The 13261-nt window shown below is 30.4% G+C and overlaps 2 protein-coding genes across 3 annotated transcripts; one reads left to right on the forward strand and one right to left on the reverse strand.

Annotated features, from left to right (window-relative positions):
• Window positions 6160-10243, forward strand: LOC109344417 (probable oxidosqualene cyclase). Its single transcript, XM_019583215.1, has 15 exons — window positions 6160-6245; window positions 6327-6567; window positions 6646-7125; window positions 7422-7673; window positions 7966-8154; window positions 8269-8382; window positions 8469-8591; window positions 8693-8815; window positions 8906-9004; window positions 9082-9138; window positions 9218-9408; window positions 9492-9669; window positions 9751-9831; window positions 9905-9988; window positions 10089-10243. Exons 2-13 carry the CDS (start codon window positions 6367-6369, stop codon window positions 9766-9768), a joined length of 2025 nt encoding a protein of 674 aa, XP_019438760.1. The 5' UTR covers window positions 6160-6245; window positions 6327-6366; the 3' UTR covers window positions 9769-9831; window positions 9905-9988; window positions 10089-10243.
• Window positions 10975-12669, reverse strand: LOC109344418 (enhancer of rudimentary homolog). 2 transcript variants are annotated; one of them, XR_002107327.1, is made up of 5 exons: window positions 12571-12652; window positions 12394-12502; window positions 11735-11855; window positions 11074-11269; window positions 10975-11008 (listed from the first exon to the last, which is right to left on the reverse strand). XR_002107327.1 is itself a non-coding variant. In XM_019583216.1 (4 exons), the coding sequence occupies exons 1-4, from the start codon at window positions 12571-12573 to the stop codon at window positions 11179-11181; spliced, it is 324 nt and encodes a 107-aa protein (XP_019438761.1). In that variant the 5' UTR covers window positions 12574-12669; the 3' UTR covers window positions 10975-11178. The 2 variants fall into 2 exon arrangements, 1 of the variants encoding a protein (XP_019438761.1); XM_019583216.1 differs by having other exon boundaries at window positions 10975-11269; window positions 12571-12669.

The raw sequence follows: 13261 nt of genomic DNA on the forward strand, positions 1-13261 counted from the left end.
TTTCCAAGTGATTCTAATCCCCTTTCTTTTCACACCCCGTGAAAGAAAGTATTTTGCAACAATATTGAAGAATGTACAACAATGGCAGATTGCCTTTACAAGTATGAAAGTAGTATAACTTGCAATTCAATCAACTCGTTATGTATACCAAGTAATAATGCTCTTTGGAAAAACTTTGAAACACTTCTAAGCAACTTCAGAAAAATAACTTTGAAAGTTTGAGTGTAAGTTGTAAAAAGTGTAGAAAAGTAACTTCATAATAAATTTAAGAGCTTTTTGAAATTTTTTATAAGAGTTGTGTGTTGTTGTGTGTTTGTGTTGTGAGAGTTAGAGTCTTTATATAGACTTTCCAAACACCCATGGTGCCTTTCTGAAATTGTAGGAGTTGTTTGAAGTGAAGAGATTTCGTTTGGAGTAAAAACATTTCATTTTGAAATCTGAAATCTCATGCAACAGCTCTCAGTAATTTATTACTGATAGTGGGTAATCGATTATTCTCAGTAATCGATTACTGACAGTGGGTAATCGATTACCCAAACTTTCCATCCACTATTTATTTAAAAATGAATTAGAGTAATCGATTACACTATTTGGGTAATCGGTTACTCAACTTTTTCAAAATTGATAATCTGTTACTCAAATGCAATAATGGATTACTTTGAACAGTTTTAAGTTGGATAGCTCTTTTCTCACATACGTAACCTATTACTTAGATGAAGTAACTCGTTACACACTATTTTTGAAAATTGTTTTAACTATTTTAAAGTGTTTCAACTTTCTTTAAAAATAGTTTGAGCATTACTACTTTGTATATCAAAGAGTTTTAGGATAGAAGTACATATAAAGACTTAATCTAATTATCTTTAAGCTTTAATCTTATTTGTCTTCATAAGTATTCTTCATTTTCTTCTTTTTGATGATGTTGGTGTCTTCATCAAAACCGTACCAAGGTCAGGAGCAAAGATCTTCTTCATACATGACACATTTAAGAACATAAATACACTTTTCTATATCTAAATAGTTTCCACTATATATGATAATTTTTTTGTCTCAATTTCATGAACTTGTGCCTTCATTCCATTCTTCATGTAAAGAAATTTCTTAATTTTATGACACATGAGTTGTCACACCAGAGTTTAACAACTATGTATTATTAGAAAACTTAATAATAAATGATTCATTTATAAAAAAAACAAAATGTTAAAGAAAAGGTTATTACGATTATTAAGTTTCCTAATAATACAAAATAACATAGATGACTTGATATTGTTATATATTAACATCTTCATCAGGCTAAGACTCAATCTGTTTGACCGCTCCCAAGCTTCATATTGAGTCTTGTCTGCCGCCAAACTGGTCTCACTTATGGCTGGTACATTATCCATAATGATGGTCAGGTCCAAATCTATCACACATAGTGAAAACTAGATATGTTCAGACTAATCATTATAATCTAGTCCATTGAACTTGATACATTTGTTGTCTAAGGCAAATATATTGAATGAAACTGAAATACGACATGCTCAAACTTTAATTCTTTGAATAAACCTTGATAGACATAAACTAATATTTCAAGAAATGAAGTGACGCATAACCACTCAACCATTAATATTTCAAGAAACAAAGAGACGCATAATCACTCAACCATTAATATTTCAAGAAACGAAGAGACGCATAACCACTCAACCATTTATATTTCAAGATACGAAGAGACGCATAACTACTCAACATTAATATTTCAAGAAACAAGTGACACATAATCATTCAACCATTAATATTTCAAGAAACGAAGAGACATATAATCATTTAACCATTAATATTTCAAGAAATGAAGATATGCATAACCACTCAACCATTTATATTTCAAGAGACGAAAGCATGCATAACCACTCAACATTAATATTTCAAGAAACGAAGAGACGCATAATCACTCAACCCTTAATATATCAAATACTTAAAAAGTCGTATACAATCAACAGTGCATAATTAAGAAATCGCCGTTACTATGTCATCTTCAACATTGCTTATTCAACGCTGCACCGTGGAATTGATGAACATTAACAACATTTCCTATCACATACGTTGTTAAACATAACTCATTCAAGCTAGTGTTAACGTTACTGATGTTCAATAGCGTTGTTTCAAGAATGTGCTCTTGAAGTTACCCACATTGACAACACTTACGTTAGTATGTGCCATTGATGTTCTTCTGCCTCATTTTCAATAGTGTCGTTCAAAATTACGTTGTTGAATGATCGTTGTTAATTATGATATATGGCGTAATGATGATTGAGAATTGATAGCTTTGTTTTCCTATTCCACTTACACTCCCTTAAATCATAATTTTGGTTAATCAGTTGTTGAATGAATAAAAAATTTGTGTTTTTAATTTTATTAGCGGTGTAGGTCTTACAAAATAAATAAATAAGGAATTACATTTTCTAGTAAATCAAAATTATTGATTTGGACTTTGGAACATTGCCATGATTGGGCTATTGCATGTATTTTTATTCTTCTTTTTATCCTCATTTTAAATTTAATCACTTTTACCCATTTTAAATTTATCAAACTACACTAAAAGATACTTACTAATCAGTGTTATAAAACTCGGCTCGAACCGGTCGGTCAGACCGGTTCAACCATGAACCGGTCATCTAACCGGTTCGAGTCTCTCATCTAACCGGTTTTGTATCAAAATTGGTTTGACTCAGTTAGTTTAAGTGTAAAACTGATGATTTGGATGATCACACCGGTTAGACCAGTCGAGTCAATCAAAATTAAAAAAAAAAAACCAAATTGATGAGGTGAAAAAGTCAAATATTTTTAATTTATATGTAATTATGTTTGTCACTTGTTATTTTACGTTATAACCAAATCTTTGTTGTTTAATTAAATTTTAAATTTATTGTACATTTTTGTTGTAGTTAAAGTATAATTTATATATTATTTGATAATGTTTTCAACTTGCTTGTGTCATTTTATAGTATTAAAATTTTCTTTATTTTTTTTTAATTAGGTACACTAATGTTTTTAAATTTTGAGTATACAATTATTAAATATTGTTATACAGTATATATATATATATATATATATATATATATATATATATATATATATATATATATATATATATATATATATATATATATATATATAATTATCATAAATAATTAAGAATAATTTTACAAAATTAATTAGATAATTAAACAGATGATATAAAACTAATAATATTTTCCAAAATTTCTAATATTTATATAACTACAGAACTAATAATAGTTTCCAAAATTACTAACATTTATTTATTTAATTATCTAAATATATTATAATTCAGTTAATAAAAAACAAATTAAATAGAAAATAAATATTATTTCTCATTTTTAGTCATTTAATAAAATTAAGCTATTTCCACATAATTTTAATAATTCTAGTTCAATAATTTACTTAACCAACAATGTGTTTGTCTAGTGGTGTAAGGCTTCACCGATCTCCAGAACGACCAACAAGTCAAGAGTTTGATTCTTGTGAGTGACTCTTGTTGGGAGGGTAAGTCACACACTTCGAAATAGATTATTTCCTTATAAAATATGTGAGAAAATATCATTGGTAGTAACAAAAAAATAATAATTTACTTATGTAAGAACGAGGTTGCAACTAAGAGGGGATGAATTAGTTGACTTAAAAATTATGACCACTTTTTCTGCAAAATTAAGAGTTAACGTGCAGCGGAAAATATATTCAGAAAAATAATCAAGAATAAATCAAAGAGGTAAGAGAGAAGAGAGTACACAAGAATTTTTATACTGGTTCACCTTCTTGTCCACCGAAGGCTACGTCCACCACTGCCGATATCTCTATGTACCTTACATACTCACTAATATTTATACCATTGGAAAACACATTTCCAAGTAACTCTATCCCCTTTCTATTCACACCCCGTGAAAGAAAGTTATTACAATGAATGAAGAATTTCAATGATGGCTTTGGATTGCCTTTACAAGTATGAAATATAATAACACTTGCAATCCAATCACTCTTTTGTATACTTAATAATAATGCTCTTTTAGAAAACTTTGAAACACTTCTAAGCAACTTCAGAAAAATAACTTTTGAAAGTTTGAGTGCTAGTTGCAAAAAGTGTAGACAGAATAAGTTTAAGAGCTTTTGGAAATTTTATAAGAGTTGTGTATTGTTATGTTTTTGTGTTGTGAGAGTTAGAGTCTTTATATAGACTTTCCAAACACCCATGATGTCTTTCTGAAAGTGTAGGAGTTGTTTGAAGTGAAGAGATTTTGTTTGGAGTGAAAACATTATATTTTGAAATCTGAAATCTCATGCAACAGCTCTCGGTAATCGATTACTGATAGTGGGTAATCGATTACCCAAACTCTCTGTCCACTGCTCTTTTAAAAACGAATTAGAGTAATCGATTACACCATTTGGGTAATCGGTTACTCAACTTTTGCAAAACTGGTAATCTGTTACTCAAATGCAGTAATGGATTACTCTGAACAATTTTAAGTTGGATAACTCTTTTTCTCACATATGTAACTTGTTACTTAGATGAAGTAACCCTTTACACACCATTTTGAAAAATGTTTTAAGTATTTTTAAAGTGTATCAACTTTCTTTAAAAATAGTTTGAGCATTACTACTTTTGTATATCAAAGAGTTTTAGGATAGAAATACCTATAGAGACTTAATCTAATTTTCTTGAAGCTTTAATCTTCTTTGTCTTCATAAGTATTCTTCCTTTTCTTTTTTTGATGATGTTAGTATCTTCATCAAAATCTTGCCAAGATCAAGAACACAGATCTTATTCACAATGTACTCACAAATGCAAGCTTGCAGCTACTTTCACAATTATAAGCTTAAAACTCACAACTACATATTACAAGCTTAAAATACAAGCTAATTTTTTACCAAGTTGACCCATAAATGTGAAAGACGTCGCCATATCCATAAAGGGTGCAAATTGTATTTACTACAATGTTATTAAATTTGGTTCAGATTCGATTGATCTGACCTATAACATATTTCTAACTGGTTTGAGCCGCTCATCCGATTGGCCATGAAAACCATAGTCCATATTAATCAATGACTCGGTTATTTTATGCGTAAAATCAATGACTCGAATATTAGACCTTTTGGCCTATTTGAGCATCTAGTTGAGTCTTACATTAATAGATCAATGTCATATTGATAAATGAATAAAGTATAAAATAGTTAAAAGGAAAGACTTTAGATTTACCCAAAAATCATATCTCTAAAAATATTTAGATAAATTTCTTAAGTTTTTTTACTAAGGGAAAAGAAAACTAAAAAGGATATCATGTCAAATAATACACATTGTTATAAAAAGATAAAATGAAAGTTTACATCATTTTTAGAATACTTTAGGACCATATTGAAGGTATGAGAATGTAAATCAATATCATTGTATCACAAGTTTTAAGATAGAAGAGTATAAAAAAATATTGTGTTAAATGGAAATATCTATGTATTATATGTTTCAAGATAGTGTGAAGAAATATATATGTATACAAGTTAATTACCATCTCGATTATTGTCAAAATTTGTTGCAAAAAATAAGGTCATATTAGCATAAATGAATAATGTTGTATCACACGTTTTAAGATAGGAGAATATATGAAGTATAGAAAATAATGTATAAAACGGAAATATCCATGTATCACATGTTTTGATATAGCTTGAAAAACATATATACAAGTAAATTATTATTGAAATTTGTTGCACAAATAACATAATTCATTAGTGTAAATCAACATTGTTGTATTGCATGTTTTAAGATAGGACAAAGGTTAGAGTTTAAAAAATAAACGTATCTAAAGTGAAAATATTGATGTATCACATGTTTTGAGATAGTGCAAAGAAACTTGTACACGGTAAATTATTACCTTGTGGAATCTTGCTACATAAGTAACGTCATTAGTGTAAAACAATGTTGTTGTATCACATGTTTTAAGATAGGAAAGTAGAGAGAGTATAAGAAATAATATGTATAAAACGGAAATATCGACTTATCACATGTTTTGAGATAGTGCAAAGAATCTTGCACACGGTAAATTATCACCTTTTAGAATCTTGTTACATAAGTAACGTCGTTAGCGTAAAACAACGTTGTTGTATCATGTGTTTTAAGATAGGAAAGTAGAGAGAGTATAAGAAATAATGTGTACATATAAAACGGAAATATTGATTTATCACATGTTTTGATATAGTGTAGGGTAAGTATATTATTATATTCAATATTGATTGAGTTGGTGTGTATATATATAGATGTTCTGATTTGGTGTTGTATTTGTAAGAAATTGAAAGGTAAGCAGACAGAAGTGAAGATCATCCATCATGTGGAAGCTGAAGGTTTCAGAAAGCAAAGAGAAATGGAATATTAGAAGCGTTAATAATCACATTGGAAGACAATTCTGGGAGTTTGATCCACACCTTGGAACTGAGGAAGAACGTGCTCAAGTTGAACATGTTCGACAACAATTTCACAATAACCGCTTCATATATAAGCATAGTTCTGATCTCTTAATGAGGCTGCAGGTATCCATATACATATATAACAATTCTATCTTTCTTCTTATTATTATATTAATCATCTATTTATGTATGTATGAGCAGTTTGAGAGGGAAAAAGGGTTAAAAAACATGAACGTAAGTGGTAATAATAATGTGAAAGTTGAAAAGGAAATAGAAGATATAAATGAGGAAGTAGTAGGAAGGACACTGAAAAGAGCATTGAGATCATTGTCAACACTTCAGAGTGAGGATGGTTTCTGGCCTGGTGACTATGGTGGTCCTTTGTTTCTTCTTCCTGCTTTGGTCATAGGATTATATGTGACTGGAGCACTTAATACAATCTTGAACATTGAGCATCGAAGAGAGATGAAGCGCTATCTCTTCACTCACCAGAACATAGATGGAGGGTGGGGATTGCATATAGAAGGGTGCAGCACCATGTTTTGCACATCTCTAAGTTATGTAAGTTTGAGATTGCTTGGAGAAGAGCTAGATGATGGTGCCATGCAAAATGCAAGAAAATGGATTCTTGATCGTGGTGGTGTGACTTCCATTCCATCATGGGGCAAACTCTGGCTTTCAGTAAGTATACAATTTAATTATTATATATGTTGCAGTAGTAGTTGATTCATTTGAGTAATAATATAAATTAATGAAATGGTGGTTGGTTGGTATAATAAAATACATGCAAAATGCAAGAAAACGGATTCTTGATTGTGGTGGTGTGACTTCCATTCCATCATGGGGCAAACTCTGGCTTTCAGTAAGTATACAATTTAATTATTATATATGTTGCCGTACTAGTTTGATTCATTTGAGTAATAATATAAATTATTGAAATGGTGGTTGGTTGGTATAATAAAATGAAACATGAATAGGTGATTGGCTTATATGAATGGAGAGGGATAAACCCAATACCACCAGAGATATGGCTGGTTCCTTACTTTGTTCCTATGCACCCTGGAAGGATGTGGTGTCATACTCGATTGGTATATCTGCCAATGTCATATTTATATGGTACTAAGTTTGTTGCTCCTATCAACTCCATTGTTTTATCCCTTAGAACGGAGCTCTATACCCTTCCTTATCACCTACTTGATTGGGACCATGCCAGAAACTTATGTGCCAAGGTGGGTACTCTCTGTTCTTCTCATTTTCTAATTCTACTGTACGTTCCTTTTCATTAATTAATTACTACTTCACAACCTCATTATAATATTATTAGTATTTTCTAATTATTATTATCAGAATAAAAAGTACAACAGCTCAATTCTAAATATGTTGTATAATTATGCATTACCATAATATTTATAAAAAAATTGACTATCAGAATAATTATCTCAAAAGTGATGATGATATGAATATAAAATACATGAAAATATAATTTATAAATGATGTTAATTAAGTAAGTAATTGTTGCAGGAAGATTTCTACTATCCACGACCAATGATCCAGGATATGTTATGGGGTTTTCTTCACTATTTGGGTGAACCTCTTCTAATGAGTTGGCCTTGTTCAAAGCTTAGAAAAAAAGCATTAGACCATGTAATGCAACATATACACTACGAGGATGAAAATACACAATACATCTGCATTGGTCCTGTCAATAAGGTAGGTTAATACCTTTATTTTTATTAATGTAGAACTTCATATTAATAATGACTTTATAATACTAGTTTGAATTAAGAAGATGAACAAATAAATTGGTTGTAAATTAAAAAGCAGGTATTAAACATGGTTTGTTGTTGGTTGGAAGACCCCAATTCTGAGGCATATAAGTGTCACCTTTCAAGAATCAAAGACTATCTCTGGGTGGCTGAAGATGGAATGAAAATGCAGGTGCATATTAAACATCAATTTATATTATTTGTCATTAGTTAAAAATGCATATTCTGAATACAAATAGTTGTATGACATGACATCAGGGATATAATGGTTCTCAATTTTGGGATGTTTCTTTTACTGTACAAGCAATCTTGTCTACCAATATGGATGATGAATACAGCTCAATGCTTAAGAAAGCAAACCATTTCATAAAATGCTCACAGGTAAGTGCTATTGCTATATACATACATACATACATACATATATATGTTTATTTAGTGAAACTCTTAGTTATGAAAGAAGATAAAAATGTTTGGTATTGAAGGTGAGAAGGAACAGCAGTGGTAATCCAAGTGAATGGTATAGACACATTTCAAAAGGTGGATGGCCTTTCTCAACTCGAGACAATGGTTGGTCTGTATCAGATTGTTCTGCAGAAGGCTTGAAGGTCATAAATTAATTTCCCTTTTTTTATTTATTTCAACAAAATCTCATTTTTTTTAAAACATAACCATGTTGTTCATTTTGTTCATGGCAGGTAGCAATTTTGTTGTCAAACATGCCATTTGAGACTGTTGGGAAAGCAATAGAAACAGAACAGTTGTATGATGCTGTTAATTATATTTTATCCCTCCAGGTAAGGACCATAATTACGTCTCTATTCAACACAAGCATCTCATCAATTATGAATTTGGTCTTTCCATATTATTACAGAATCCAAGTGGCGGATTTGCATCCTATGAGCTCACCAGATCTTATTCATGGCTGGAGGTAAAGGCTTACTTTTTTTATTTATCTTAAATAAGAAAGATAGATTCATATTTATTAACACTCTTTGTTACTATGACAGAAAATAAATCCCACTGAAACATTTGGAGATATCATGATTGATTATCAGTATGTAGAATGCACATCAGCAGTGATACAAGGTCTTGCATTATTCAGAGAGAAATGTCCACAACACTTGAACATGGAAATACAAACTTGTATGGCTAAGGCAGGAAACTATATCCAAACCATTCAGTTACCTGATGGCTCATGGTTTGTTTTTTCTTTTTGTTCTCCACTAACAACAATTATGTTATTATGTCTTGGAAATATGATAAATGAGTCCATAATGGTAGGTCTGGGTCATGGGGAATCTGCTATACCTATGGAACATGGTTTGGAATAAAGGGGCTCATAGCTGCTGGTAAGACCTACCAAGATAGCCACTGCATTAGAAAAGCATGTGAGTTTCTACTATCCAAACAGAACCCTTGTGGTGGATGGGGAGAGAGCTACCTCTCATGCCAGAACAAGGTAACAAAATCAATAACTTTAGTAAGTTTATTTGGTTCCATACATATCCCATTCAGCATTTAGTAATTAATGAACAAACAGGTATACACAAATCTATAAGGAAACAAGTCACACATAGTGAACACTGCTTGGGCTATGTTGGCACTTATTGAAGCTGGACAGGTATAATAAATAAGGAAAAGTTATATATAGCAGATAAAAAGTGATTGTTTAATTAATGGAATATTCTATATAGGGTCAAAGAGATCCATGGCCGTTGCATCGTGCTGCTAAGGTGTTGATCAATTCACAAACGGAAAACGGAGAGTTTCCCCAACAGGTAGGTAACAAGTAACAAAAATGCATGGATAGATAGATAGATATATATTCATCCCTGATTGTGTGTGTATTTAACAAACAAATGTATGATTTCAATGTAGGAAATCGTGGGAGTGTTCTGCAAAAATTGTACTATAAGCTACTCAGCATTCAGAAACATATTTCCCATATGGGCTCTTGGAGAATATCGAAGTCGTGTACTGCTTTCACCAAACAAAGATGAAGACCACCAAAACTACATATAATCATCTTCTGTATATATATATATATATATGTTGGAAAATAATTCAGAAACATATTTATGATTTGGAATTACTATTCAGAAGCATGTCTGACAATGAATTTACAAGATTGCATCTATCAGCTTTTGTGTATTATACTGATGTTCTGCATGATTTTTAGAAAAGTAAAAACTAATGGGTTTGGCAAACTTAAGTAAAATTAACCACTATGTTTGTCTGTGGATCAACCACTAAAAGATTAATATTTTAGAACCTTAAATTACAATTTTCCCTTTAATCCTAGACCTATTTTAATTGACTGTGATTTCCTAGGTACGAAGATATAAAGATTATGATATGGAAAAAAAGGTGAATGGAAGGACTTCAAAATTGTTTTTTGGATAAAACGATAGGATGATAAGATTCAAGATAATTTGTGAAATATGTATATTAACAAAGATTGCTTTCTTGAGTTTCTAATGGAATATGAATACTGTGATGAAATTTTATTACTAACAGAGATCGCATAATACCTCATACAGCCCACATTGTGATTTGATTTTGCAACATGCACTTGCTATCTTACAAGTCACAACGATAATCATATTCATCATTCATCCCATATATACTTACAAGGCAAATCAGTAGTATTGTAGGAATGAACTCTCAAAATGCACTTCACCTTGTGAACCATAGAGATGTTGTTAGGTAACTAATAATGCAACTTACTTTTAAATAATAGAGGATAAACATTATAAAGAAAATAAAAGCTTACAACAATCACTTCTCTGAAACTTCAGCTACAACAGCTATTGATATTTAATATGACAAAAGCAGGTGCAGTTTTCATGTCAAGCAACATAACCATCACAGTATATAACCCACATAACATACAGGTTCAGCCCTTTGAAATTTTCATTACAAATTAAACTGCTAAAAACTAGAGGATTGTTCAAACACCATATATCAATCAATGTGCCAATTTCTTCAAATGTTGAAATGTCTTTTGTTTGATCCACTGGCGATCATGCGGCAAGTAAGCATGGATTGAACTGTCATAACTGCATTTATAAACCAAACAGCCACTTCTATTGTTAATCATTGTGAAGGCAAACCACACACACAAAGAAACAGTCAACCAGTTACACACACAGACAATTGAATTAAGCTATCACTCATGCTATAATCTTAGTTTTCACTTGACTCATGGAGGAAAATAATGTGAAATCTTAGTTTTTTCTTTTCCTTGATCTACATTTCAATGTCAAAAGGAACAGAACCTTCTAATAAATGAGCAAGCAACTGCATAGCTAAATAACTTATTCTTGAGCTGTGAAGAGCTCAAAGCCATTGGACTTTTGGTAAGTCCTCTTAAGCTTCACCTTTTTTTCTTTCTTGTCGCTGAATATAATGTTTCATTTAAGCTTTACTAATCGATGAATACATACAAACCATAGATTGCTTTGTAATTAACAAAACTGTGACTGCATTAAAACACAGTCTTTTTATGATTTAGAGAGACATACACTAGGGCACTCATGTCAGCAAGACCATCTATGAAGTTATAGAGATCTGAAATATCATAAGAGAGATTTCTGATGGCCGGATTTAACTCCTTCAGCTTCCTTTCATACAGCGTACATATACCTGCATAAGCACAAGATTCAAGACCTCTATTGAATGCTATGACTCAAACCATACAAATCATAAGCAAATGACCATGACATCATATAAAAATATATATCCGCAGCAAATATCACTTAACTATTCATGAACTTTTTAATTTGCTTTATTTCAGTGCTCACTCGTCTTAGTAGTATACCTCTCTCTGTGTGTGTATTTTATAAGTTATGGAATTCATAAAAATGACAGAAAAGGGGTAAACTTTTTTATGAAATAGACAATAAGTAAAAGTAAATATAATTAATGGCTAGGTTTGATTGTTGAAGGTACAAAATAACATGAAAAACATAATCCTTTGAATTTGATTTGACATAGATAGGTTTAATTGTTGTGTAAGTTGGTAATTTGTTGTAGCCCTAATGAATTGGGTGATCCTAGTGTATGAAAAGTAAGGCAAATGGTTTTATGTGTTGCTATCTACCCAGGAACTTTGTATACTAAAAATGAAGACTTTGTATGAAAATATCCTTATTAAATATTAATTAATTAAAAAAGAAAATACCATCCATTGCGTGAGAAACAGAATCATAATCCATGAAAGTTCGAGTTCCTCTGTTCTGAGAAGTTTGCATAAGAATGATAGTGTGCCGATTATTATTACTACTATGAGACTGCAAAAACAAAATTAATAAATTAATAAATAAAAAGAGAATGAAATAATAAGAATAAGGATTGATACCATCTTCTTCTTCTTCTTCTTCTTCTTCTGAAGTCAACTCAAGGATCAGACGCACAACCACAACCCGAACAACCAACCAAGCACGAATAACCTTTCTTATATAAATAATTAAATATCATCAAATCATAATCATATTTCTATTTTCAGGGTATTTTTGTCTTTTCATTCATACTTCCCACAATACCCATTCACTTTATTATCCAATGGAGACTGGCAAATTCATAAAATATTCAAAACTACTTCTCAATAATTATGCAATTTTTCTTTTTATCCTAACTATTATTCAAAACAAATATAAAAATTACAAGAAACAATTGAGACACAACTATATAACTTTAAACCGTCAATTAAATATAAAAAGAAATTATTTTATTTAAACAAACATAATCAAAACAAAGTCATTATTTTAATGTTATAATAAAGATTTATTTAATAAGAAATGTTTAATTCTGACAAATATTTTAATATAATATTACTATTTAACAATAGGATTTATGAATGGTTTTGAATTAGGTTGAAGTGGGTGTAATAGAAAGTTAATTATTTGCCTTTGTTGATATTTAGCATTTTTGAAGTCTTACACTTAATACAATTTTTATGTATTGTATTAATTTATATGATTGGTAACAAACAATTTTGACATAAAGTTGATTTTTGACCTAATATTGATAACACGATTAAAAAAGAGATT

The sequence above is a fragment of the Lupinus angustifolius genome, chromosome LG03, assembly GCF_001865875.1.
Source record: "Lupinus angustifolius cultivar Tanjil chromosome LG03, LupAngTanjil_v1.0, whole genome shotgun sequence".
Taxonomy (NCBI): domain Eukaryota; kingdom Viridiplantae; phylum Streptophyta; class Magnoliopsida; order Fabales; family Fabaceae; genus Lupinus; species Lupinus angustifolius.